At 41.9% G+C, this 23,224-nt stretch overlaps 1 protein-coding gene across 1 annotated transcript; it reads left to right on the top strand.

Annotated features, from left to right (window-relative positions):
* Positions 1–4,881: 4,881 nt before the first annotated feature.
* On the top strand, positions 4,882–22,333 carry SLC18B1 (solute carrier family 18 member B1; the record flags this gene model as incomplete). The annotated part of the gene is made up of 14 exons (XM_081997262.1): positions 4,882–4,927; positions 5,376–5,515; positions 6,619–6,714; positions 8,417–8,490; positions 9,272–9,419; positions 11,825–11,981; positions 13,500–13,636; positions 15,319–15,420; positions 16,401–16,492; positions 18,082–18,177; positions 19,010–19,084; positions 20,503–20,596; positions 20,701–20,747; positions 22,261–22,333. The coding sequence occupies 14 exons, from the start codon at positions 4,882–4,884 to the stop codon at positions 22,331–22,333; spliced, it is 1,377 nt and encodes a 458-aa protein (XP_081853388.1).
* Between the last annotated feature and the right edge of the window lie 891 nt (positions 22,334–23,224).

Raw genomic sequence — 23,224 nt, 5'->3', positions numbered from 1 at the left:
CCTGACTGCAGCACCATGAGGCTGTAGGTGCTAATGTCAAACTCTGAGGCAGCCCGGGACATACCCTTGATATTACAGAGATCTAGAGGGGGCAGAAGCTAACCAGAGCCCTCTGAAAAACAGCCATGGAGACAGAAGCGTAGTGTGGGGGCACTCCTCTCCCAGCACTCTGAGCCACCAAGGGCAAAGCTGGTAGGAACAACGCTGCCCTTTACTCATGCTGACAGCCTCCAAGGTGCACATGGCCGCCTCCAACTACCGACATATATTGCTTGAAACTCTGAACTGCAACCCCAGTTGCAACACACTAGTGGGCTGCAACCATTGCCATCCCAAGACAGGTATTCTCATTTAGCAGCTCCTGTGGGACATTTGGCCATGACTTCTCCCTTCTTTCCTCCATAAGAAGTGGGAATATATAATTTCCTTCATACTGCTCAGACCCCAGAAAGCATGCAAACATACAAAAATTATTCTTTCCCTCTCCTCAGGGAGAATGTTCTTCCCTATATCCATCTATCACTTAATCTTCCTGTGCCCCTTAAAGAGCCCCAAAGATGCCTAATTATAGAGAAGTTTTTGTACTGAGTGGAACAGTAAACAATTATGTCCCTCAAGGTCATCAAAGGACAACAAGAAGTCCTTAGAGAGCCATTGAAACACATCAGTATCACTGGATAAGTGCAATACATATTCTGTCCAGGAGATGGAAGTATGCACATCTGAAAAGATTTATATTACAGCAAAAGTGATACTCATAGTCAAATTACAATCTAATATTCTGAAGTACAATATGCAAGAATAGTTTTCCTAACACAATTGCAAGAAAACAAAGCTGTGCTAAGATAAAAGTTATGTATGTATAGAGGGGAGGCTTCCACTGGCACTGAACTCTGTGTTGAAATGTTGGTATAGCATAGCAAGTATACATATTTGTGTGTAATAATTAATGGAAGCATGTGATCCTGTTTGAAAGTGCATTCCGCTGCACAGTGTGTTAATGTGAGCTCAGCGTTCATGTGGGCACTCTGCACGCTGTTGGCACTATTCCACCTGCTCCACCTTTCTGCCCAGATTCCTACAAGAGATAGCTAGTTTCTTAACCTCTTGGAGTTACAATGTCCATTTGGCACCCTGCAGTTTAAATGCTGGCATACAGCCATGGGGCGTGACACATTTAAGCCAAGGATTGCAGTCCTGTGCTAAGAGAGTACCTCTAGCGCACTTGAGGGTGGGTGGGTAGGGTAACAAGCAGAGTGCAAGAAAACTAAGAGCTGCCAGATGCAGTGCAAGAGCCTGCCTGGGCTCTAGAGGGCTGAGGTGGGGTCAGTGCAAATGCTGGCCCAGTGTTCCAGTCGGCCCCAGCAGAGGAACTCGGTCCTCTCAGGATTGGCTTATATTATAAACAGCATAACATGCTGTCTATAAACTTGGACTTGGTGAGAGGAAGAGTAACCCCAAGCTGCTGTCACATGACATTCAAGAATTTGGAGCCTCACCAGCCAATCCATTCAGATTCACCATCTTGCTGCATGTACTTAAACATCCTTTGGTCATATCTACTACCCTCTGTGCCCTCCATTCAATTCCTTGAATCCCTGTGACTGTCTTCTACTTCCCTGTGACCACTTCCAGGGTGGCACCTTCCTGTTTTTTCCCTCTATGATCAAGATGGCAACTGAACTTGTGGTCTTTTTCAGAAGAGCAGTACTGCAGTGAGGATATAATGCTTCACTTTGTCTCAGCCATCCTCTTCCTGCTCCTTTTTTCTTTCTTTATTTCTCTCCTTGTCTCTTGCTTCATAACCTTTACTTTCACCCTGTGCTAGCCCTGGCGACCATGACCCATCTTTTCTTCAAAACGCCAGACTCCAGTGATGGCTTAACTTAGGTGCCATGTTGTAAACTGTGGAGACTCAAGAACCTAGTAATGAGTAGCTCAGACAGCAGCACAGCAAGGCAAGGCAGCCTCCCAAGAGAGGTCCATGACACTGCTAAACACTGAACAATCAGCTCTGAAAAAACCTTGCAAAACTTTTTTCCCTTTTGACATCTGTTTCTAGAAATACAGAGCACAGGCATGGGCTATGATTAAATTTCCTATGTCACAAGATAGAATTATCTCATTTTCCTTCCAAAACAGACATGATTTCTCAGTCTTGTGGAACACTGAATTGGAAGCCTTCTTGCAAATAACACCAGTGCACATTTCACCCTACTCTTCCTAAACAATTATCTTATTCATTTCCTGGTCACAGTCCAAAAAAACATTCTGCATCATTAAGATGGGAGGCCAGGCTATTTTTACTGATGTTCTTGCCCTGTATCGATAGAAGTCCTGCTCACCGGCCCAGTGGGGAAGAGATGTGTGTTTCCACCTCCAGGTAATGGTTCAGAGCAGCCAACCACGTGCTGCTACTCAGGAGCACGAGATGTCTGCATTGAGTTTCAGGCGCATGGAGAAATTATGGTGAGACCATTGTGGGGTCTCAGAAAGAGGACAAGCTATGGCATTTCAACACTGATTTGAAAAGAAGAAAGGCCTTTGATGTCATGATAACTGAGCAAAACAGTTTGCTGGTTATCATTGCCTTGGACAGTTTCTGCACTAGACTCTCAAAGGATGTGGTTATCATGTGGTTACATTACAGCCATTTTAAACTCTTTCCAAATACCTGTGTGCAGCCTCTATGACTTCTGGCAAAAGAAATAGTACTATGATGCAAATAAGCACTGGCTAAGTGATTTCTGGATTGTAATGCAAAAGTGTTTCTAAGATGTCTACAAATATACAGAACAATAATAAGGGATACGTATTCCTGCATGTGCTACATACTTCAGAATGTCCTGGATGTCCACAAAGGAAGCTGCTTTTAAAGCAATTGTTCTTAGGATGCTTTTATCATAATAAATAACATATAAATAACATAAATAATAGGCGTAGACCCTTGTAGTATTTATAGGATTCTACATATTATTTGGGATCTGAAAGGAAAGATACTTTTTTTAAAGTTGCTGCAGACATGACATAAGCAAGAAAGGCTTGTATACTTTTAAAAAAATTATTTTTTGTTAGACTTGAAAAAATATCATGACAGGCTGGTAACAAGTCCTGGTTCAAAGGTTAGCAAATATTTATAGCTTATAAAGAATATATGAAGAATTAACAAACACGTTCCATTAAAAAGTTTCTGCTGACAACAATGAGCAGTGCATAAGTAAACTGTATGTGTGCACGGGGAGCTCATTGCCCCATTTCATTATTGGAGCCATAGCTCATGCTGAGCACAGTACATAACTGCTACTTCCCACACTTCAGCCTTCTACTGCAGGCATTGACTTTGTGGAAATCTGACTCCACAGGCTTTATTGGATTACTCATTACTCACATGTCAGTATTAAAAAGAGGAGGACTGAGTTTTAAAAGTAGTTGGAATCTGTTGAGTGAGAGTCTACACTGAAAAGAGAAAGTATAGAATCATAGAATCTTTGGGTTGGAAGGGACCTTTAAAGGCCATCTAGTCCATCCCCCTGCAGTGAGCAGGGACATGTGCAACTAGATCAGGATGCTCAGAGCACCGTCCAACCTGACCTGGAATGTTTCTAGGGATGGGGCATCTACCACCTCTTCGGGTAACCTGTGCCAGTGCTTCACCTCCCTCATTGTGAAAATTTTCTTCCTTATATCTAGTCGAAATCTGCCCTCTTTTAGTTTAAAACCATTACCCCTTGTCCTATTGCAACAGGCCCTGCTAAAAAGTCTGTCTCTATCTTTCTTATAAGCCCCCTTGAAGTACTGGAAGGCTGCAGGAAGGTCTCCCTGGAGCCTTCTCTTCTCCAGGCTGAACAACCCCAATTCTCTCAGCCTGTCCTCATAGGAGAGGTGTTCCATGCCGCTGATCATTTTTGTGGCCCTCCTCTGGACCCGCTCCAACAGGTCCATGTCTCTCCTGTGCTGAGGGCTCCAGAGCTGGACGCAGGACTCCAGGTGGGCGGACTAGAGGGGCAGAATCATTTCCCTTGACTGGCTGGCCATGCTGCTTTGGATGTAGCCCAGGATACGGTGGGCCTTCTGGGCTGTGAGCACATGTTGCTGGCTCATGTCCAGCTTTTCATCCACCAGTATCCACCAGTATCTCAGCAGGGCTGCTCTCAATCCCTTCATCCCCCAGCCTGTATCGATACTGTGGATTGCCCTGACCCAGGTGGAGGACCCTGCACTTGGTCTTGTTGAACCTCATGAGGTTCACACAGGCCTATTCCTCGAGCTTGTCCAGGTCCCTCTGGATGGCATCCCAATCCCTCAGGTGTGTCAACCGCACCACTCGGCTTGGTGTCATCTGTGAACTTGCTGAGGGTGCACTCAATCCCACTGGGATCTTTGCCTGCTACCTCTTTGCTTTTCTTCACCTGTGACCTGTTAAAGCCGCAGTACCAAGCACATAGGCTGCATTCCATATTTTACCAGGACCAGTACATAAAGCCTTTCCCCTGAGCCAGACGTGCAGCACACCCTGCAAGCCAGCAGGTTGTTACCAGACTGTCCAAAGCCCGGCGCCTGCTGTCGCCCTTGGTGCTCGCCCGGCCCGGCCCGGCCCGGCCCGGCAGGCCCCGCTGGCCACAGCACGCCCGGCCTCCCCCCGGGCTGCCCCGCAGCGGCTCTCCCGTCGGCTGCCGGCGGGGCCGGAGGCGGCCGGCAGCGCCCGGCGGGGCGTGGGGCTCGACAGGCCGCCCCGCAGGCCGAGCATGCTCAGTGGCGGCGGCCGGGCCGCCGGGGCCGGCGTTGGCCGCGGTGTGCTGCCAGCTCGCGGCCCCTGCCAGACGGGGCGGTGTGGAGGTTGCCGCGCCGCGCCGGCCATTGCGCGCGCGGCGCTCCTTCCCCATGGACAGCCGGGCGGCGGAGGGCGCGGGGAGCGAGCGGCCCCCAGGTGGGAGGCGGGGCTGCCCCGCGTTTCTCCGGCGGCACGACGGGGGCCGGGGACCCGCTGCCGCCGCTGCTGAAGGGCCGCTCGGCGGCGCCGGAGCCTACGCTGAGGAAGGGAGCGGGCGTGCAGGGGACGGGTCAGGTTTCTCCCGGGACCGAGCCCCGCAGTGCCGCGCAACGGGGCTGCCCCCCGAAGCGTGCGCTCCGTGGTGCATGCTCCGTCGCGGTGGGCTGGGGGGCGGCTGCAGGCGGGACCCCGCGGGAAGCTGCCGTCCCATCGGCGAAGCCTGCACTCCCGCAGGAGGGGGAAAAAGTAGTACGGCTTCACTGAAGTCCCCAGAGCCGGGAGGGTAGAAGTTTTGTGCGGGTTTTAATTTTCAAACCTGATTTGCCAATTGTTTTTCCCTCTCTCGGCTTATAATACTTTCTGGTTTTTTCTTTTGTATTTTAAGAAGATGGCATGCCAGAAACACTTGGTGAGGAACCGAGAAGGCTCACCAGAGAGCAGCTATTTACAATGGCTGCGACAGCTTCTATAAACTTCAGTTCAATGATATGCTATTCAATCCTGGGACCCTTTTTCCCTTCAGAGGTAAACAAACAATTTAGCCAGCTATTCTTTAGATTATTTTTTGTATGTTGATATTTTTAAAAGGACCTTGAACACTGTCGGACTCTATTGGCTATCTGTATGCTCAGTTAGACTTTTCAGCTGTGGGAATTCATAGTGGATAGCCTGTTGCTGGCTAAAATGTATATAATAGTGGCTCGGATCCTGTCCATGGGCTAATTTCATCTTCCCTGTGGCTGCAGAGGAGGCAGCAAACATGATATGAGGTAGAAGTTGAAATGGATGCTTGGAGAAGTGAAGTAGTTTTTTGCCCAGTGTTGTACTGCAGTTTGGTAGTAGAACTGAGATTAAAACTCTGTCCATGTCTTGACTTGCATTTCAGTGCCTTAGCCACTCAATGACTTTTTATTTATAGCTACCTCTCTGTTAACTCATGCTGGGCCGTCATTCACTGTGTTAAACTTCCTGACCTGGCAACTGGAGGGGAGAAAAAATAATCTCTGCTTATGTGGAGTGAATACAATGTTTAAATACAGGATGAAAAAAAAGGGTCATGGTGCCTTTTGCAGCAGAAGTCCATTTCTTTCATGACCATGTTGTTCCCAAGTATTAACAAAGAAATTTTAAAATTATTTTTGCTCTAAGTATTCCTATGTACGGCTTGTACCCAAGTAAGTGTATTTTGCCAGTTGGATAAGTAAAGAAAATTTGCCTGGTACTTGTTATGGGGAGGCATGATACAGTGAAGATAACACATATCTCTTTTTACTGCCCTCTCACCACGTGAGGGGTCAAAGCTTTGTAGCTAGCTCTGTTGCACACCAGCTGAAGCCACCTGTACAAAGTCTGGTCACCTGTTCAGTAGTTCAGCGAACAGCATAGTATTTCCATTCATTGATGAATGAACATTGCTTTTCCCTTAATTACATACAGCTTAAATAGAAGTGCAACATGTCTTTAAATTGCTGTGTTGTTACCTTATGAGCCCCTACTGCCTTTGAGAAAGGAAATTGCTTTGTAACTACGCTAATAGAGTATTAGAAAAAATAAGTGTACAAGGCATGAGTATTATTCATCTCAAGATTTTTCCTCTATCTTTACACAGTTGTGATCTTTTTTTGCAGGCAGAAAAAAAAGGTGCCAGTAACACCATTGTTGGCCTGATTTTTGGATGTTTTGCTTTGGTCAATTTCTTGACTTCTTTAGTCTTGGGAAATTATGTAAGTATAATTGAAGCTGTAACTTATTTCTGTGATGACACAGGTTGGTACATGAAGATAGTTCTCTAAGGCTGAGAAAAGAGATGTCTCTTCAGCAGCACTCCTGCAGGCTTCTGTCTGCAGTAACTGGAGCCTGGCCAGTCAGTCTGAATCTGATCTAAGCCTTGTCAGTATGACTTAAAAATTACTCTTCTGTAGTTCTTGAGGGTAGCATAGGGTGGTGGATGTGTAGCTGTTTTGTTTCTCTGGTTAACTGTTCGGTTTGCTTCAGAGTAATCTGCTGATCAATTCTTTCTGTTACCTTCTTTCCTCCTACCCCCAATTCTATTTATTGCACTTACTTACATATTCTATTTGCCTTTGGTGATGTTCTTAAGGTGTTTTGGTTTTTGTTTTTTTTTTTTTCCTTAGTTAGCTGCACCCCTTCTTTTCTGGTATGTTGTCTTTTTCTTAACATTTCCTCCTATTACGACTCTGCTGCTTAACTCAGTTTTCCCTTCCACTTCATTATATAGCAATATGAGATAAATGTCTCTAGTTCTTGCAACTTCAGTGTTTCCACAGATTCAGGTTTTTTTTCATGCTGGAGAAATTACAAATAAATTATATAACAGTTTGTTTGTTTATATGCTGGAGCACTGCTCTCTTGTGTGTTTTTGGCCAGGGCTGCTCAGGATTATACCCTCAGCTGGGGCTGCTGCACTGTCACAATCTTCTCTTTCTTTGGCTGAGGGTCTTTTTGCTGGCCCCATGGTGAATGATTTTCTCTGGTGGTGAGGTGGCTTATCAAGGTGTCACACAAGTGCCATCGGTAAGCCCAATCTTGGTGCCAGTGACAGCATTCAACTATGGCACAACGCTCACCAAGTAGCTTTGCTGGGGAGACAGACAGAGAGTGAGCATACCATCCTCACTGCAGACAGGTGAAGTGAGCACCAATAGAGGTGGACAGTCTAGCAATCAGAAATCCTGAGGGTTTTTCAGTGAAACTTGGCAAAATATGGGCTTTAGTAATGATGGCTGAAATACAGGGACTTTGTCCAGGCCTGAACAAGAAAAGAGTCTGAAATACCTACTGTCCTTAGGGGAAGTTACAGCATGGAATTAGAAGCTCAGATGTACTTTGTTATGGGATTGAGTTAACTTTATGGCATGCCTCTTGTCATCCTTCACCCTGGTGATGGAGTCTGAAATGAAGGAAGGTGAGGTCCTTTCCCTGATAATGAACGGGGATGCCTGAAGCTACTGTGCTTCCTATGCCAAAGCTTTGTGCTGTTAAAGGTTGTGAAAAATTTGCTGTAAAATCAGTTTCCTTGACTCTCCTTAGCCATATACGTGACAGGTATTGTTGACTTGGCATCACTGACAGCGCTGGAGGGGGAATGTATTACTTTCTGTCTATAATGAGGAATGCTGCTGTAACCTGCTGCTCTGCAGAAGCTGCAGCATGCCACTATGAAATAGTTAACTGCACCATTGTCTTACCATTCTGAAAACTGGGTTAAGTCACTTAACCATTTAGAGTATTTTTAGGTTCAGTATTGCATGAAGGCACACCAGCAGGAGCAGTGTCTCCAGATCTTTTATCTTTATATGCTATAAAGTGCCCATAATGTTTTGTTTCCTTAACACTAACTTACTTTGAAAGATTTTTGATCTATGCTTGAAATAATAACATGTAAAAATGGTATTTAATTTACAGCTTACGCATATTGGAGCAAAATTCATGTTTGTGGCAGGCATGTTTGTTTCAGGATGTGTGACCATTCTGTTTGGGTGAGTAATTTTTGTTGGCTGGTTTTGTTGTATTTGTCTTCTAATCATTTTCATCTGTATGAAAAGATGGACACAAAACAAAACTGGAAGCTCTTGGGCATCTTTCGAGTGTTGGCTAGGTCACCAAACTTTTTGTATCTTTACTTTTTATCTATCCCTTGCAAAGCAGAATGAACATTTCTCCTTTTCATTAGGTTTCAAAGCCTGGTTACTATTTTGAAAGCAAAGGAGGAAGGTTCTATGTAGTTACATAACTACTATAGCTCATGAACAGCAAGAAGTCTTAAAGTGCAGCAGCAAGGGAACTATTTATGCATAATGTTTTAATTACTCTTTTCTTAAAAATATTGAGTGCAAATGAGAAGCTTTGCCTGGCAGGCAGAGAGGCTAAGCCACTCATTTTAGCAATATAAAAGTTTTATTAACTATGAAGGAAGCTCTTATTATTAGGTAGTTGTAACTCATTTTGTCAGACTCCTTGCACAGTTGCTTGGAAAAGCTGTGAAATACAACAAAAGATGGCATTGGAGTTTTTCACAGGTGAGGTTTTTCTTGCTTTTTTTTTTGCCACCAAAGAAAGGGGAAAAGGAGAAAGCTGCCAGAAATAGTTTGGTAGAGTTTGAATGACTTCACCTATGTGCTTCAAAAAAATGTGGCAACAGAAAGCATTGGGTGTCTTGTAACTGTGTCCTTTAAGAAGAAATGATGCACCAGGACCTTTAGTAGGTGACTTGTTGCATCCTGAGAGATGTCAATTTACTGTTTTTTGTGTTTTTTTCAGAATGCTGGACAAGGTGCCAAGTGGACCAATGTTCATCGGTTTGTGCTTTTTAGTAAGAGCAATGGATGCAGTCGGTTTTGCAGCAGCGATGACAGCATCGTTTTCAATCCTTGCAAAGGCATTTCCCAATAATATAGCTACTGTCCTGGTAAGTGCAAAAAACAGTGTTACAAGCCAAGTAGCCGCAATATGATAAATTGTCAGTAGGCAGCCTAAAACCAAGAGGAGAAAATTTGCTGTCTCATGTGCAGGCATATTTGAAATCGTCACGTAATGTTTGTTTGTAATCTAGAATCGCAATCGTAGAACAAGTTTAGACCTTAGCGTAACTCCAATCAGATATAAATTAAGCAGCATGTATTAGCTGCTTATGTTTTGAAGACAGATGACCATTGATGGGAGTAGTTATCTCTTCAGTTGAAATCAGACTCTTAAAATACTAGTACAGCTTTTAGTGACTACTTCCACATGGATGGTAAGAATCCATGTGGATTGGTTCAAGAAATTTGATTAAATCATTCAAATAGTGTTGATTTAAATGATTGAAAGATGCAAAACTAGAAACACTTTTAGTTTCATTTTTCTAATCTATTGATAAAAGTGATGTATGAGAAGAGGAGAGCTAGAACTTCTTGAAATCTGGAGGGCACTATTTCTGCTCATCAATGATTCATTTCAACTAGAAATATTACCCTTATTTAGATGGTTTTTATGGTATTAGAGGGGAAAAAAGTTTTGTATTTAGTAAAATGCTGCTTTGTTTTTCAATAAATTCTGGTTTTCAATTCAAATACAGACTGACAGAAATAACCGAGTTAAATGTTAATGGGTGAACGAATGTTAATAACATCCTTCAGAATATTTAATTAAATTGGAAAACATGATGCTTTTATTAATATTGTTGTTAACTTGGATGGTTACTTTTGTAAATAAATGTCTATAAAAATACATATTTTTTGCTCCTAACTAGCAAAAAAACTACTAAATTGTATCAGCAGTGAGGAGCTGGCAATTTCCTTGGAAAGCAAGTTATATAGATATATATATATAAAATCGTGGTTTGGATTTATTTAGTCAATAAGGTTAAGGTTTCCTGTTTGCAAATTTTAAAATGTAGTTTCAATAAGTGCATAAAGTAACCTTGACTTAGAGGGACTTAGTTATCTATCTTATAACCAAACTTAAAACTAAATGAAATTCTGTGGTAGCAGCACAATAAACATGATGCATAGCTGAAAACAGGATGTGGTAATGAAGGTCACCTCAAGAACACAATCAGAAATGCTACACAGCTGTGGCTTGGTAGCTACCTTTGTTTAAAATCAAGAAAGAGTGCTGTCAGAAGACATAACTTTTAAATGTTGGTCTGTTTGCCCTATTATATACTCTAATGTCTTGTTCTGCATGAGAATAAAGCCTCTTTAAATTCATTCATGTGGACTTACTATCCTTAAATGGACATGATGGTGGGTTCTTGTTAGTGTGAGCTCTGCTCATGGTGGTGGCAGGGCAGGAGGCAGAAGGAAGAGCTGATTAGTTGAAGCAAGGTGCATCCTAGGGTAAAATCATAAATCCTGAAGGAATGGATGAGGGATTTTTAGCCTTGTTTTCCATTGCCCTTCTTGATAGTGCTAGATACTCAAAAGCACTTTTCCTCTCCTTACCCTTTTCATACCAGTTTTCAGCCCAACTTTTGCCCATTGGGTACCCTAGAGAATGTACGGGGAAGTTACTAAATGTAGGCATGTCAGCCTTGTTGAAGTGAGAAGTTCAGCATCTGTCAACATGATCACTCTGTTGGAGGAGGTATGAACTTCAGAACATAAGCAATATCACTTTTCTTACAATATCAGGTTTACCTTATCCTCCTCTGTTCTGCATTGATTAATTGACTGTTGAGGCAGAAGTTGACATTGGGGACTATGGTAGTGTAACACAAGATTTAAGTGTAACTGTATTATTGTCCTTTTAAAAATTATTATCTTATAAAAGATGCCAGATTACTAAATTATAGCCAAAATAATCTGAATAATTGCAGTTTCACTGTTGTTTTCTACAGCTAGTCATTGAATCCAAACAGTTGGTTATGGAAAGCTTTGACTTGGCATATGTCACCCCATGAGATAATGACCCATCTGAGTAGGCTTGTTTGGGTCCTCCCCCTCAGGCTGGAGTATAAGGTGGGAGAGATGATTGCTTCAGCCTGAGTTGTCCTACAGATACTTTCCATCATTAGAGCATTTGTCTTGCCTCAGGACTGGGATCTGTTTGGTGACAGCAGAGGGGCTAACGCTACAGTACAGGTGGTTCTCCGTGGTAAAGCAAAAGTGGTGATGGTTGTTACGGCAGACAAATGTGAAATTCCTTTTGCTGTCCCACTTTGTGAAGGTCACTATTAGCTGTTACTCTCTTTAGCAATGCAGTGCCTTTTTCGTTTCAGTATCCTGTCTATGTTGTGCTGCTCCTCAGACAAACAGCTTGCTTTTTATTGTTACATTAGAGTTTCTCAGCATACTGACCTGGTTTTTGCTTGCTTTCTTTTTTGCCTTTTAGGGCAGCCTTGAAATTTTTACAGGACTTGGACTGGTGCTGGGCCCGCCTTTAGGTGGCTTTTTGTATCAATCGTTTGGTTATGAGGTCCCTTTTGTTACACTGGGATGCGTAGTGTTGGTCTTGGTGCCTGTGAATATGTGCATATTACCAATATACGGTAAGCATCCTTCTTCCTGCCTCCTTCACTCACTTTAATTTCTCATGTGTTTAACTGTCCTTTAAAAAAATACCAGCTTCTGGATACTGATCCAATTCAGAGGGCAAAGCTGCAGCTGAATTACTTCGTGATCTTGATCAGGCCCATGATTTAATGCTAACCTAAATTGATGTGTGCACATGGCCTGGAAAGAATCCAACACCTCATGCCCATCTCTGCAAACACTAAGGAGACTGTAGAAGCGAACTGAGAAATACTTTTTCTTTTCTTTTCTTTTGTCTCCTTAACTTCAGGGCTTGTAAAGGATAAATTGTATCTGCTTAGTATCAGCTTGTTATTGCAGCTAGTTGAAAAAAAGCTGGAGATAGGTTTTGCTTAAAGTGAGGACTTGACATGTTTGAGGGGTTGGCAGTCGGGGGAAAACCAGAATTACAGGGAGAACAAAAGCGGTTTATTTGTACTGAATGATGCAGGATCTGATTAACGTAAAAGAATGTTAAAGTTAATAAATGAGGGGGTTAACTGAAGTGCTGGAGGTCATATAAATTTGATTAACTTTTAAATGGTCCTGCTTGAACAGAAAGCTAACTTAAAGATAAGTCTTCACACAAGATTGTAATTGCAAGGTTGCAGTTGTTAGTCTTTTCTAGAAAAAAAAGCTAGTAACTTTAAAATACTTCTTTTTAAAAATCTTTTTTCCTCCTAAATATGAAAATCTTGGCAAATAACTTCATATACATTGGCTTTTAGAAAAAACTTACAGAGGTTAACCACATGCTGCTACTGCTGGCTTCCCCCCCTACACTTCCCCAGGCTCTGAAGTTGTCTGGAGTCATGATATTACTAGCCAATTTGAAACTACGTTAAATAAATGTTAGCTCTGAGCTCGTGGATGCTCATGAATGAACTTCTAGCTCTATGTATACTTTGAGACCACATTCAACTGTTAAAGCATTGACAGCATCAGGAAGGGAGCCCGACTTAGAAGTGACATCTAACCATGACATCTGAAAGAAGCTTCCTGTCTGGAGTACAAACTGAACATGTAGGAGACACAAATGTCTAGTTGCTTAAAAATTTGGACAGATCTCAACTGATAAATAGCAGTCGTCTTGTTTTACTTTCAAAGCATGTTTCTCTAATTGGATAAGAAGGGTTAACGCATGTGTGCCTGTTTTAAGTTGAGACATAGCCACGAGATTTTCATTGTATAAGGGCTAGCAGAGAAGTAACCATATTTTCACACAATTGGAATAGTACATGCTTTTGTTCAAGTTGGGGATTTGCAATGTTGGAATTTAAATTGTGTACTTTTCTTCTTCTATTCACCTATCAAATGTGGGTTTTTAATATAAAAATAGTATAGTGCATAATAGTCTACTATTGACTTTCATTTGTTAGCTAACATAAGTAACAGGACTAGAAAAAGGGAAATACTAATTTCTAAAACAAGAAGATCGATCATGAGCTTATGCTGCTGAAAATACTGCAATTTTGCCCCCTTTTCTCTTGAAACAGATTCAATCCCTAGCAAGGACTCCTTTTGGAAGCTCATTCTTCTGCCGAAAGTCCTACTACTCTGTTTTACTATCTTTTCCCTAAGTGCATGCTTGGGCTTTTTGGATCCCACAATGTCTCTATTTATCCTAAGGAAGGTACGTCCTGTTAACATGCAAGGAAGTCTTCACTTGCTAAATAGTAAATAACTGGCTATAAATGTGGTTTAAATATCCTAAACAAAATTAAGCCTTATTCAATTACACTGCTAATTAACTGTTAATAATACAATTTCCAAATAACTTGATTTCCACAGTATTGACAAATCACAGTTTCCATTGACACCATCTGTTGCCGCTGGGTCTCGGTAACTTTGAGAATGAGGAAATTTAAGACCTTTAAAAATGTGCTTTTTCCACTTAATTGGCTTTCAACTGCAGAGTATTTCTCTGAACCAGGCGAAGCAGCTGGTTTTGTAATCGAGGGACTTTTTCCTCCTGTGTGAAAGCACATTCTGTAAAACTGCAACAGTCACTGACAATGTTATATCTCTTGATGTGGACATTTGCTTTCGGGGACATGATGTCACAGTTCTGCCTTCTCTTAGAGCAATGCCAAAATTAAACTGATTGCAACTATGTAGCCTGCCAGCTGACTTCTCCACTCACTCATTAGAAAGGCAAATGCCATTTAATTTACTTATTTTTAATTTATTTTAATATTTATTTGTTTCCTACTTAATTTTATTTATTTATTTTCCCCATGGTGTTTAAGGTAATGAATTTGAAGTAAACAGTTTAAGATTCTGTTCCTGTGTGAAATTAAGCAATGATTTTTGAGTGGTTTATTTATTGTTTTCCCAGAGAATAGCATTTACAGGTGGTTGTGCTGCTACTTTTCATGTCTCTAGTCCAGTACTTCAAGCACTCATCCAGGGTGGAGGAGACTTGGTGCTAACCTCTTCCACCATCCAGGAGGGATCTGTAATTATCCCACTGTAGAATATTGTGCACTTGTGTGGCTTTCCTGCTTTCCTTCTGCTCTGTGCTAACAGATACTTGCTGTGAAAGCACTGTAGCCTTCTTGGCAGGTGTTCTAACCACTAAATTAGAGTTATTATCATGTGCTTGCATATGGCACAGAAATAGGGAATATTTATGTAGTCCATGCCACATGAAACATCTTGGAATACCTTCTAACTGGTAGTTAAAGCACTCATTTGAGAGACTAGTATGCTTTTGGTTCATTACATATTTTGTTTCAATACAGAAATGAGACTCTGCATTAGGAAAATGTAGACCTCGGGGTGTTTGCAAAAAGCCTCTTACTCATTCTCATAAAAATCTTCCCTTAGTTGAAAAACCAGAGCGGTGTTTTACAGCACTACTTACTTTTAAGATGCACTGATTAGCAGTGGATGACTACAGCATTTATGCTTTTCTAAGTGGAAATAAAACTGAAGATTGGAGAGGTAAAGACTAAATCCATCTAAATTTCAGTGTCTAAAGTGTCTGTTTCAAATGTGCCAGATATCGTTAGAATCCAGTGTGTCTGTGTAGGGACATAGCATAGTGTTTCCTCCTGAGATTATTTAGGCTTTATCTGACGACAGTTGTGTCAGATGTTTTCACTCCATGCTTAGAAATGGAAATGGAGGGAACTGGAGCTCTGCCGATGACTTCAAATACTTGAAAAACCTCTGTATGATGTGAATGAAATACTTAAAATTACGAATTTTGGTATTTTCACCTACAATACAATTCTTGGATTGTCCTTTAATAAATGCAGCACATATGGCTTGATGTTTTGGTTTTTGTTTTATTTGTCTTCCTCTCCATAGTTCAAACTCCCAGCTGGTTATGTGGGCTTGGTATTCCTCGGTTTGGCACTGTCGTACTCCCTGTCTTCTCCCCTCCTTGGACTCCTAAGTGACAAACTGCCAGTGAGTACGATCCTGCTGTTTGTGTAAGTTTAGTAAAGCACTCTGTGCATTTAGTTAAAACTGGAGGACTTCCTATACTGAAACGATGGATGTGGGCCTGGTCCTGTAAAGGGATCTGTCTTTCAGGACCTTGCACCTGCACTGAATCCTGCCAACTTGAAGGTCTCTTTTGCAAGGTCCAGGTAATAGAAGAATGTCCAAAATAGTAAAGGATGTTGGACAAGTATCCTGTAGTTGAAGTGTGGTGAGCTTTTCCAGTGGACTAAGCACAATTTATTTCCAGCCAATATGGAATGGAGAGTGGGAAAACACGTCCCAGTTGTCCATGCTTTTGACCACATCTAATTTTATCAGCTTTTGAGAAGAGGAGTAAAGATGTTCTGGTTAGCTGTGTTGACTTTATCTCTTAAAATGTGTAATAGCCAAATTAGATCAATGCAGCAACTGGCTATGGATCTCTAGCTCTTAACTGCATCATAGAAAGAGACTTTGACATGATAGTGGAACACCTAAAACTGCCTGCTTGACAGCCACTGGTAATGGCCCATGGAAACCTACGTTTTGAATGCTGTCCATGAAGGACAGTGCCAGTTTTCTGATGCTATTTTTTCCTGACACAAACTGATAAAGGCTTTTGTACATGAGATTTACATGTAATGCTGCATGGAAGGAAGAGTAAGACCTAAAATACTCTGCTAACAGAGAAGCATCGTTATTCAGTATCCTGAAGAAATCTCTGTACTAAGCAGCTGCTGCCAGTGATTGCATTGGTGGCAAGGACACATGAATTCAGTGTTTCTTGACGGTGTTCAGAACTGGCAGGGAAATTGTGAATTCCCAGTGTGTGTGTAATGATGGTCTCTACAGGAGCCGTACTTCTCAGGAGATGAAGATTTAGAAGAGGTGTATTAGGAAAGACAAAATAGTTACATTACAAATTCACATCTTTAAATTACATACCACTTCCTTTTCTTTGACAGTACCTCAGGAAGTGGCTGCTGGTATCTGGAGGCTTAATGACAGCACTGTGCTTTTTCATGTTAGGACCTGCTCCTGTACTGCACATTGAAAGGTACAATTTCCATTGAAACTGCCTCTTCTTGAGCCACACGCCTTATGTGATGTTTTTGTGATGGCTATCATGACCATAGTCATGTATGTCCACAAGTCTACAATTAGCACCTCTGACCATGTAACAGGGTTTTTTAACTTCTAACATGAAACTGTGAATGTAAAGCAGTGGAAGCATCTGAAAATGGAGATTTTACACCTTCGTAAAATAGATCCTTTTCCTTTGCTTTTTACTGTTACTGTATTTGCTCATGTTAATCACAGAATCACACAGAATCACAGAATCACTAAGGTTGGAAAGGAACTTCAAGATCATCAAGTCCAACCACCAATCCAGCGCCACCATGTCCCCTAAACCATGTCCTGAAGCGCCATATCCACACGTTTTTTGAATACTTCCAGTGATGGTGACTCCACCACCTCCCTGGGCAGCCTGTTCCAATGTTCAACCACTCTCTCAGTAAAGAAATTTTTCCTGTTATCTAGTCTAAACCTCCCCTGGTGCAACTTGAGGCCATTTCCTCTCGTCCTATCGCTAGTTACTTGGGAGAAGAGACCAACATTCACCTCACCACAACCCCCTTTCAGGTAGTTGTAGAGAGCAATGAGGTCTCTCCTCAGCCTCCTCTTCTCCCGTCTGAACAACCCCAGTTCCCTCAGTCGCTCCTCATAAGACTTGTGCTCCTAATGTGTGTGGTGGGAAGAACGCTGCTTTTTATTTTCCTTTCCTACCAGTTCTGTGGCATTTCCAGTGCAGCAAAACAAAGTTCTCTTTCTGTCTTATTTTTCAAATTTTTCTATTTCATCAGTGTTTAACTATGGGGTTTATTTGCATGGCTGTGCAGCAGTATTGATTTTTCTTCTCTCTGTATATAGCTTACTGAGAAAAATGCCAGATTATAACTTTTTTTTTTAGCTAGCTGAGTAAAGACAATGTCTATTGCACCTGAACACTGCATTGCCATATCTCTCAAGTTAATTCACAGCAAAACACTCTGCTATATTTACAAAACAGCTGTACAGTCCTTTTGTCCTAGTTTATATACTCTGTTAAAGATAATGATAGGCTTGCTAATGAGCAGAACTAGTCAACTCCTTTCTCCTAGACTTTTAATTTTTAAAGAAGGTCATACATTTGAAACTGGTGAGATGATACGTTTGCGCTGGTGAGAAAAAGAAATGGGTAAAATCTTCAACATTCTTTCCTTTAGCTAGGTCTATTTGGTCATAATGTGTTGGGCTACAAAATCCTTCTCGTGCAACAAACCAATCCTGGAGCTTGGACATATGTATTGCTGAGTTAAGCTTATCTGTCTACCGCTTCTCTATGTGCTCCTCTTAAAATGAACTGCATTTGATAAGGAAATATTTAATTTGGGCACAGGATTTTCAAATTCTTTTACTTTTTTTTTTTTAAGAATAGAGCTGTATTTTTCAAGTATTAGTATTCAATTAGAGTTCTCTTTGGCTTCAAGAAACCTAGTTTTCTGGTCAGTCATGGAGAGCTGATATAACAGCCTTCAGTCAAACAGGGTCCTTACTTGAAAAGAGCCTCTAGCAGCTAACTTCTTTTAAATATCTGTTTTTCAGTCAGTTGTGGATGTTTGTGTTAGTGCTGGTTTTGATTGGCTTTTCCCTTGGCATGAGTGCTATCCCAGTGTTTCCAGAGATACTGCACTGTGCATAGTAAGTAACTTGGTCCAACACATCTTTCATGTTACTGACAGTAGGAAACTGCAACTAATTTTCAGGGATGAATATGAAGTGGGGTTTCAGTGTGGCTTTTTTCCACTTTTTGAGACAAAGGCAGTGAGTAATACTTAAATGCTTCCACTACTGTTTTGTCTTAGTTTTTTCCGACTAAGCGCTCCAGTCACTATACTCCAAATATAATTTTGTAAATGTACCTCAGTATTATGAACACACTGGAGTCCATCAGACATTGGGTCTCATAGCATAGGGTGACCTGCATGTGGTTTCATATACATGGGATTTGTTTCAGCTTTTGAGAACGATTAATAGCAAGCAGTTTTCACAGGATTTTCAGACTGCATTGGCTTTAACAGCTGCACCTGCAGGAGTCATACTTGCTCAAAGTACAAGTTCTGTGATGTGGCTTGGAAGTAATGACCTAGAAGGGCCTTGATTTACTCTTATTAGTATGTTCCACTTGGTACAAGGTCTTCCCTTCTTAAAAGCCACCTGTCGCTGTTTTATATTTGCCATATGAAACCTGGGGAATGAGCGATGGTGTGGTGTTACGAGTCTTATTCAGAAGACATGAGACATGAGGAGTAGCACTGCAATCCTCCAGAGAGGCAGAAAAGAAGAAAGTACTGGGTAAACAGACATGATTCCACTGTATACCTTTGCTTGTGTGTGTAAATTAAAAGGAGGGAAAAAAAACTTTCTATAGGGGAGGGCTACAGACTTCAATAGAGACACAATAATATGTTGTAGTAGAGAGTAGAGACACAATAATATGTTGTGCTACTCTAACTGGTCTGTCTTTCTGCAGTGAGAATGGATTTGAAGAAGATCTGAGTCTGCTGGGATTGGTGTCTGGGCTCTTCAATGCCATGTGGTCCCTTGGGTAGGTATATAGTCACCTTTTTGTAAGCTATGAATGTCTGGTTGTTCTACACTATTGCCACACGAAAGCCTGCTGCATTACAACCAGAGGTCTTGTATTGCAGTCATTCAAGGTTCTTGCTAAACAGGTGCCTGCTGGACATCTTAAAACAAAGCTTTTTACTCAACAAAGAGAATGGACTCTGAACTTGTCTTCCTTGAAATGCATTGCCCTGTATATCAAAAAGCTGCAGTGATTGAGTGGATGTTAGCTTGTGCTTCTCTGTGGTCATTTTTGTTGTCACTGAAATATTTAATGCTTAATACAGAGAGAGGTGAACCCTCATTTTTTATATAGCTAAGTCCACCCACGTGGAGGTAGAAGGTATCTGTTCCTGACTAATTCTGTTCTCCCTTATTAATTTTCTGCGTTTCTTCCCTGTGCCTGGGCTAACTTAGGGTAGAATCTTCTCTTCTCTTTCAGCCACAGACATTATTTAAGGTCTGTGTTTGCATAGCTTAGCAGAGTGTGTCTGTGTTTATTACACAGTGGCCATCACAGAAATTAGTGAAAGGCACTACTGGCTGAGTGACCCTTCAGAGTTGTCACTCAGTGGGAAGTGCCAGAGACCCCCGATTGGACAGCCACTTCCAGGGTGTTTTTTTATCTTTCCTTGTAGTGTTATTTGGGTGCAGGTAGGTTTTAGTGGTACAAATTTGCACCATTTTTTCCAAGCCAACTGAAGTTCTAGCTGTCCTGTTTATTTGGCATAGGACTCAGTAGAGATATAGGTAGTATAAAGTTACCAAACCTTGGTTTTGTGCTGTTATCAAACCTGATTTTATTGTGTGACTTGCTTCCCGGAAGCCTCTGTAGTTTTACACAGCTTTGTCCCTCTCTCTAGCGAGGGACCGTATCATGTAGGACCTTCCATAAAGTGGCAGCGGCTGCATAACTTTTCATGGCGTTGGTAGACAGACATGAAGGTGGAGGGCAGTTACATACAGCTCAACCTTGCAGTGACCACATCTGTCACAATGTGCCTCCCCACCTGCCTATATCCATCGTTTGTCTTGAAGTTTGGGGAGGTTTACATTTTGAGGGACGAGAGTTTAAATTTCTTTTATGATAGAATTGATCAGTGTTGATGCTCTGTTTGAACATGGTCATTAATGGAGCCTCTAAGCCATTCCAGATACAGAAAAGAGTGCATTCAGCTTTCTGATGTGGAACCTATTTCCAGCTGAGGAGGTAACTAGACAGGTTTATTAAAGAATTAATTCTATGAAAGTTAGGTCTGTGGAAGACAATCTCTTTGTTGACAAAGGAGAGAGAATCAATGGAGGGAGGCCACAAAATGCAATTAAAAAGATCTCTGAGAATATGATATGTTATCTTTTTTGTTTGGGATGCCAATACCTCATTTTGATTTGTTGCAGGGCATTTGCAGGTCCCACTCTGGGAGGATTTCTAAATGAAAAGCTGGGTTTTGAATGGGCCTCAGCCATCCAAGGAGGATGGGCACTGTTAAGTGTAAGTAATTACACATTTTTTTCTTTTTATATCTATTGCAGTTATGAGCTATTGCATAAAATTGTTATTATTATTACAATTGTAACTGACTTGTTTCCTCAAAGGGTCTTGCAACTGGAATATTCTATATCACTGAGGCAACAAGGAGAAGGTATGCTGAAATATTTATTCTTTATTTTATTTTACTTACAGCTATGTTATAAAGCAAACCTCTGAAAGCTGTGCTTCCATTTTTTCCTCACGACCAACCTGATAATGAATGACAAGATGAGCAGTAAAAACATTGCTTAGATACTTTGTTTGTTGGCTTTCCTAAATCCCTACTGACCTGAACAGAGGCCTACACCAGGCAATGCCTGTTCTATACAAGCAACAGGACTGTGGCATTAATGAGCAAACCCTACTGATAGTTTCTCCAGGAGGGTGTCTGAGCTGGAATTGCCTGCATGGTCACATCCAGAGAGTGGTGGCCAACAACTCCATGTCTGTATGGAGATCAGTGATGAGTGGTGTCCCTCAGGGGTCCATATTGTGACTGGTACTGTTTAATATCATTACCAGTGATACAGACAGTGGTATCAAGTGCACCCTCAGCACATTTACAGACAACATCAAGCTGAGGGGTGTGGTTGGCACACCTGAGGGATGGGATGCCTTCCAGAGGGACCTGGACAAGCTTAAGAAGTGAACCCATGTGAACCTCATGAGGCTCAACAAGACCAACCCCTATACCTGGGTCAAGGCAACCCCTGATATCAGTACAGGCTGAGGGATGAAGGGATTGAAAGCAGTCCTGCAGAAAAGGACATGGGGGTACTGGTGGATGAAAAGCTGGACACAGGCCAGCAATGTGCACTTGTAGCCCAGAAGGCCAGCTGTATCCTGGGCTGCATCCAAAGCAGCGTAGCCAGCAAGGTTGAGGGGAGTGATTCTGTCCCTCTAGTCAGCTCTGGTGAGACCCCACCTGCAGTACTGCATCCAGCTCTGGAGCCCTCAGCACAGGAGAGACATGGACCTGTTGGAGCGGGTCCAGAGGAGGGCCACAAAAATGATCAGCGGCATGGAACACCTCTCCTATGAGGACAGGCTGAGAGAGTTGTTGTTCAGCCTGGAGGAGAGAAATCTCCAGGGAGACCTTCTTTCAGCCTTCCAGTACTTCAAGGGGGCTTCTAAGAAAGATGGGGACAAACTTTTTAGCAGGGCCTGTTGCAATAGGAGAAGGGGTAATGGTTTTAAACTAAGAGAGGGTAGACTTCAACTAGATATAAGGAAGAAAGTTTTCAAAGTGAGAGTGGTGAAACCGTGGCACAGGTTGCCCAAAGAGGTGGTAGATGCCCCATCCCTGGAGACATTCCGGGTCAGGTTGAACGGGGCTCTGAGCAACCTGATCTAGTTGAAGATGTCTCTGCTTATTGCAGGGAGCTTGGACTAGATGGCCTTTAATGTTCCCTTACAACACAAACCATTCTGTGATTCTGTGAAATGACCGGTGTGAAAGCAATAGTACCTGGTTCTGTGCAATAGTGGGGAACCAAGTCCAGTGATCCATGTAGCTCTTTCCATGTAATCTGTGGCTTTTTTGCCATTATGTTGGTATTGCATAGAATTATGTAAAGAATATTAAACCTGTTTCTTCTCTCCTGTTCTTTTGCTTGTGCAAACAGTTCCAGTTCCAGCCTGCAAAATCCTCCTGGTAGTAATGAAGAGCAAACTCATCTGATGGGCAGTGAAACATAGCCAGACATACTTTCACTGCTCTGTTTACTGTTGTGGTTTAACCTAGTGTTGAGATGAGTGGACATAACAACAGTGTTTCATTATTCTGGAGCTGGGATACACGATCCCTTAGTGAACAACCCGTTGTGGTTTATTTGTAGCTGCATTACTGTTTTGAAACACTAAACACTGACTGCCTTTCTTTTGGAAGTCCTCATGTGGATTGGCTGAAGTGATGAGTAATACTCAGATGTCAGCCTATTTGTGTTCCATATACAGTGCACCACTGTATGTGAAGAGGTGTGTTTTCAAATGTCTTGTTTCTATACTTGAGCCTGCTGTGCATTATTCTTGGGTAAAGCTACTATTTTGCTACAGTGATTTTCTGTATTTTTTTAAAGAAAGTTCATTACCTTGTAATACCTTAACTGATAAAATGTTAAAACAGAATTTGAAATTATAAAGCATTAAGCATAATATTGTTTTCAATAAAGCAACTTTTTTTCCTAAGTTTTGTGAGTTTTCTTAAACAAGAGTCTAAAAGACTTTGTGTCTGCTAGCACTTGTATTATCTTGAAAGTGCCTGAAAAGGAGGAGGAAGGTAGTGAAGAGGCGAAGGTAATGAAGAGAATTAGCATCTCTACACAGAACTAACTGATCTTCAGTCCTGGAAAATGCCAGCTGTAATGTTTGTACTGTCTCTGCAACAGTAAATCTATCAAAAGTCTAGGGCTACTATTTTCCAACAAGGTGTGGTGGGGAAACCTCCTCACTTCCACATGCTCAGCCAAAGCACTCAAGGGGAACCGAGACAGGCTTAACTAACTCCTCTGCCTTTCTGGCAATGCTTTTTTCCCCCTCTTTGTTCTTTCACGTACACAATGGAGGCAAAAGAAACCTGAAGAGGAATCC

This window comes from Phaethon aethereus (assembly GCF_964289735.1).
Source record: "Phaethon aethereus genome assembly, chromosome: 3".
NCBI lineage: Eukaryota > Metazoa > Chordata > Aves > Phaethontiformes > Phaethontidae > Phaethon > Phaethon aethereus.
Note: the sequence above shows the minus strand (reverse complement) of the source record. Positions and strands in the feature narration are given on the sequence as shown.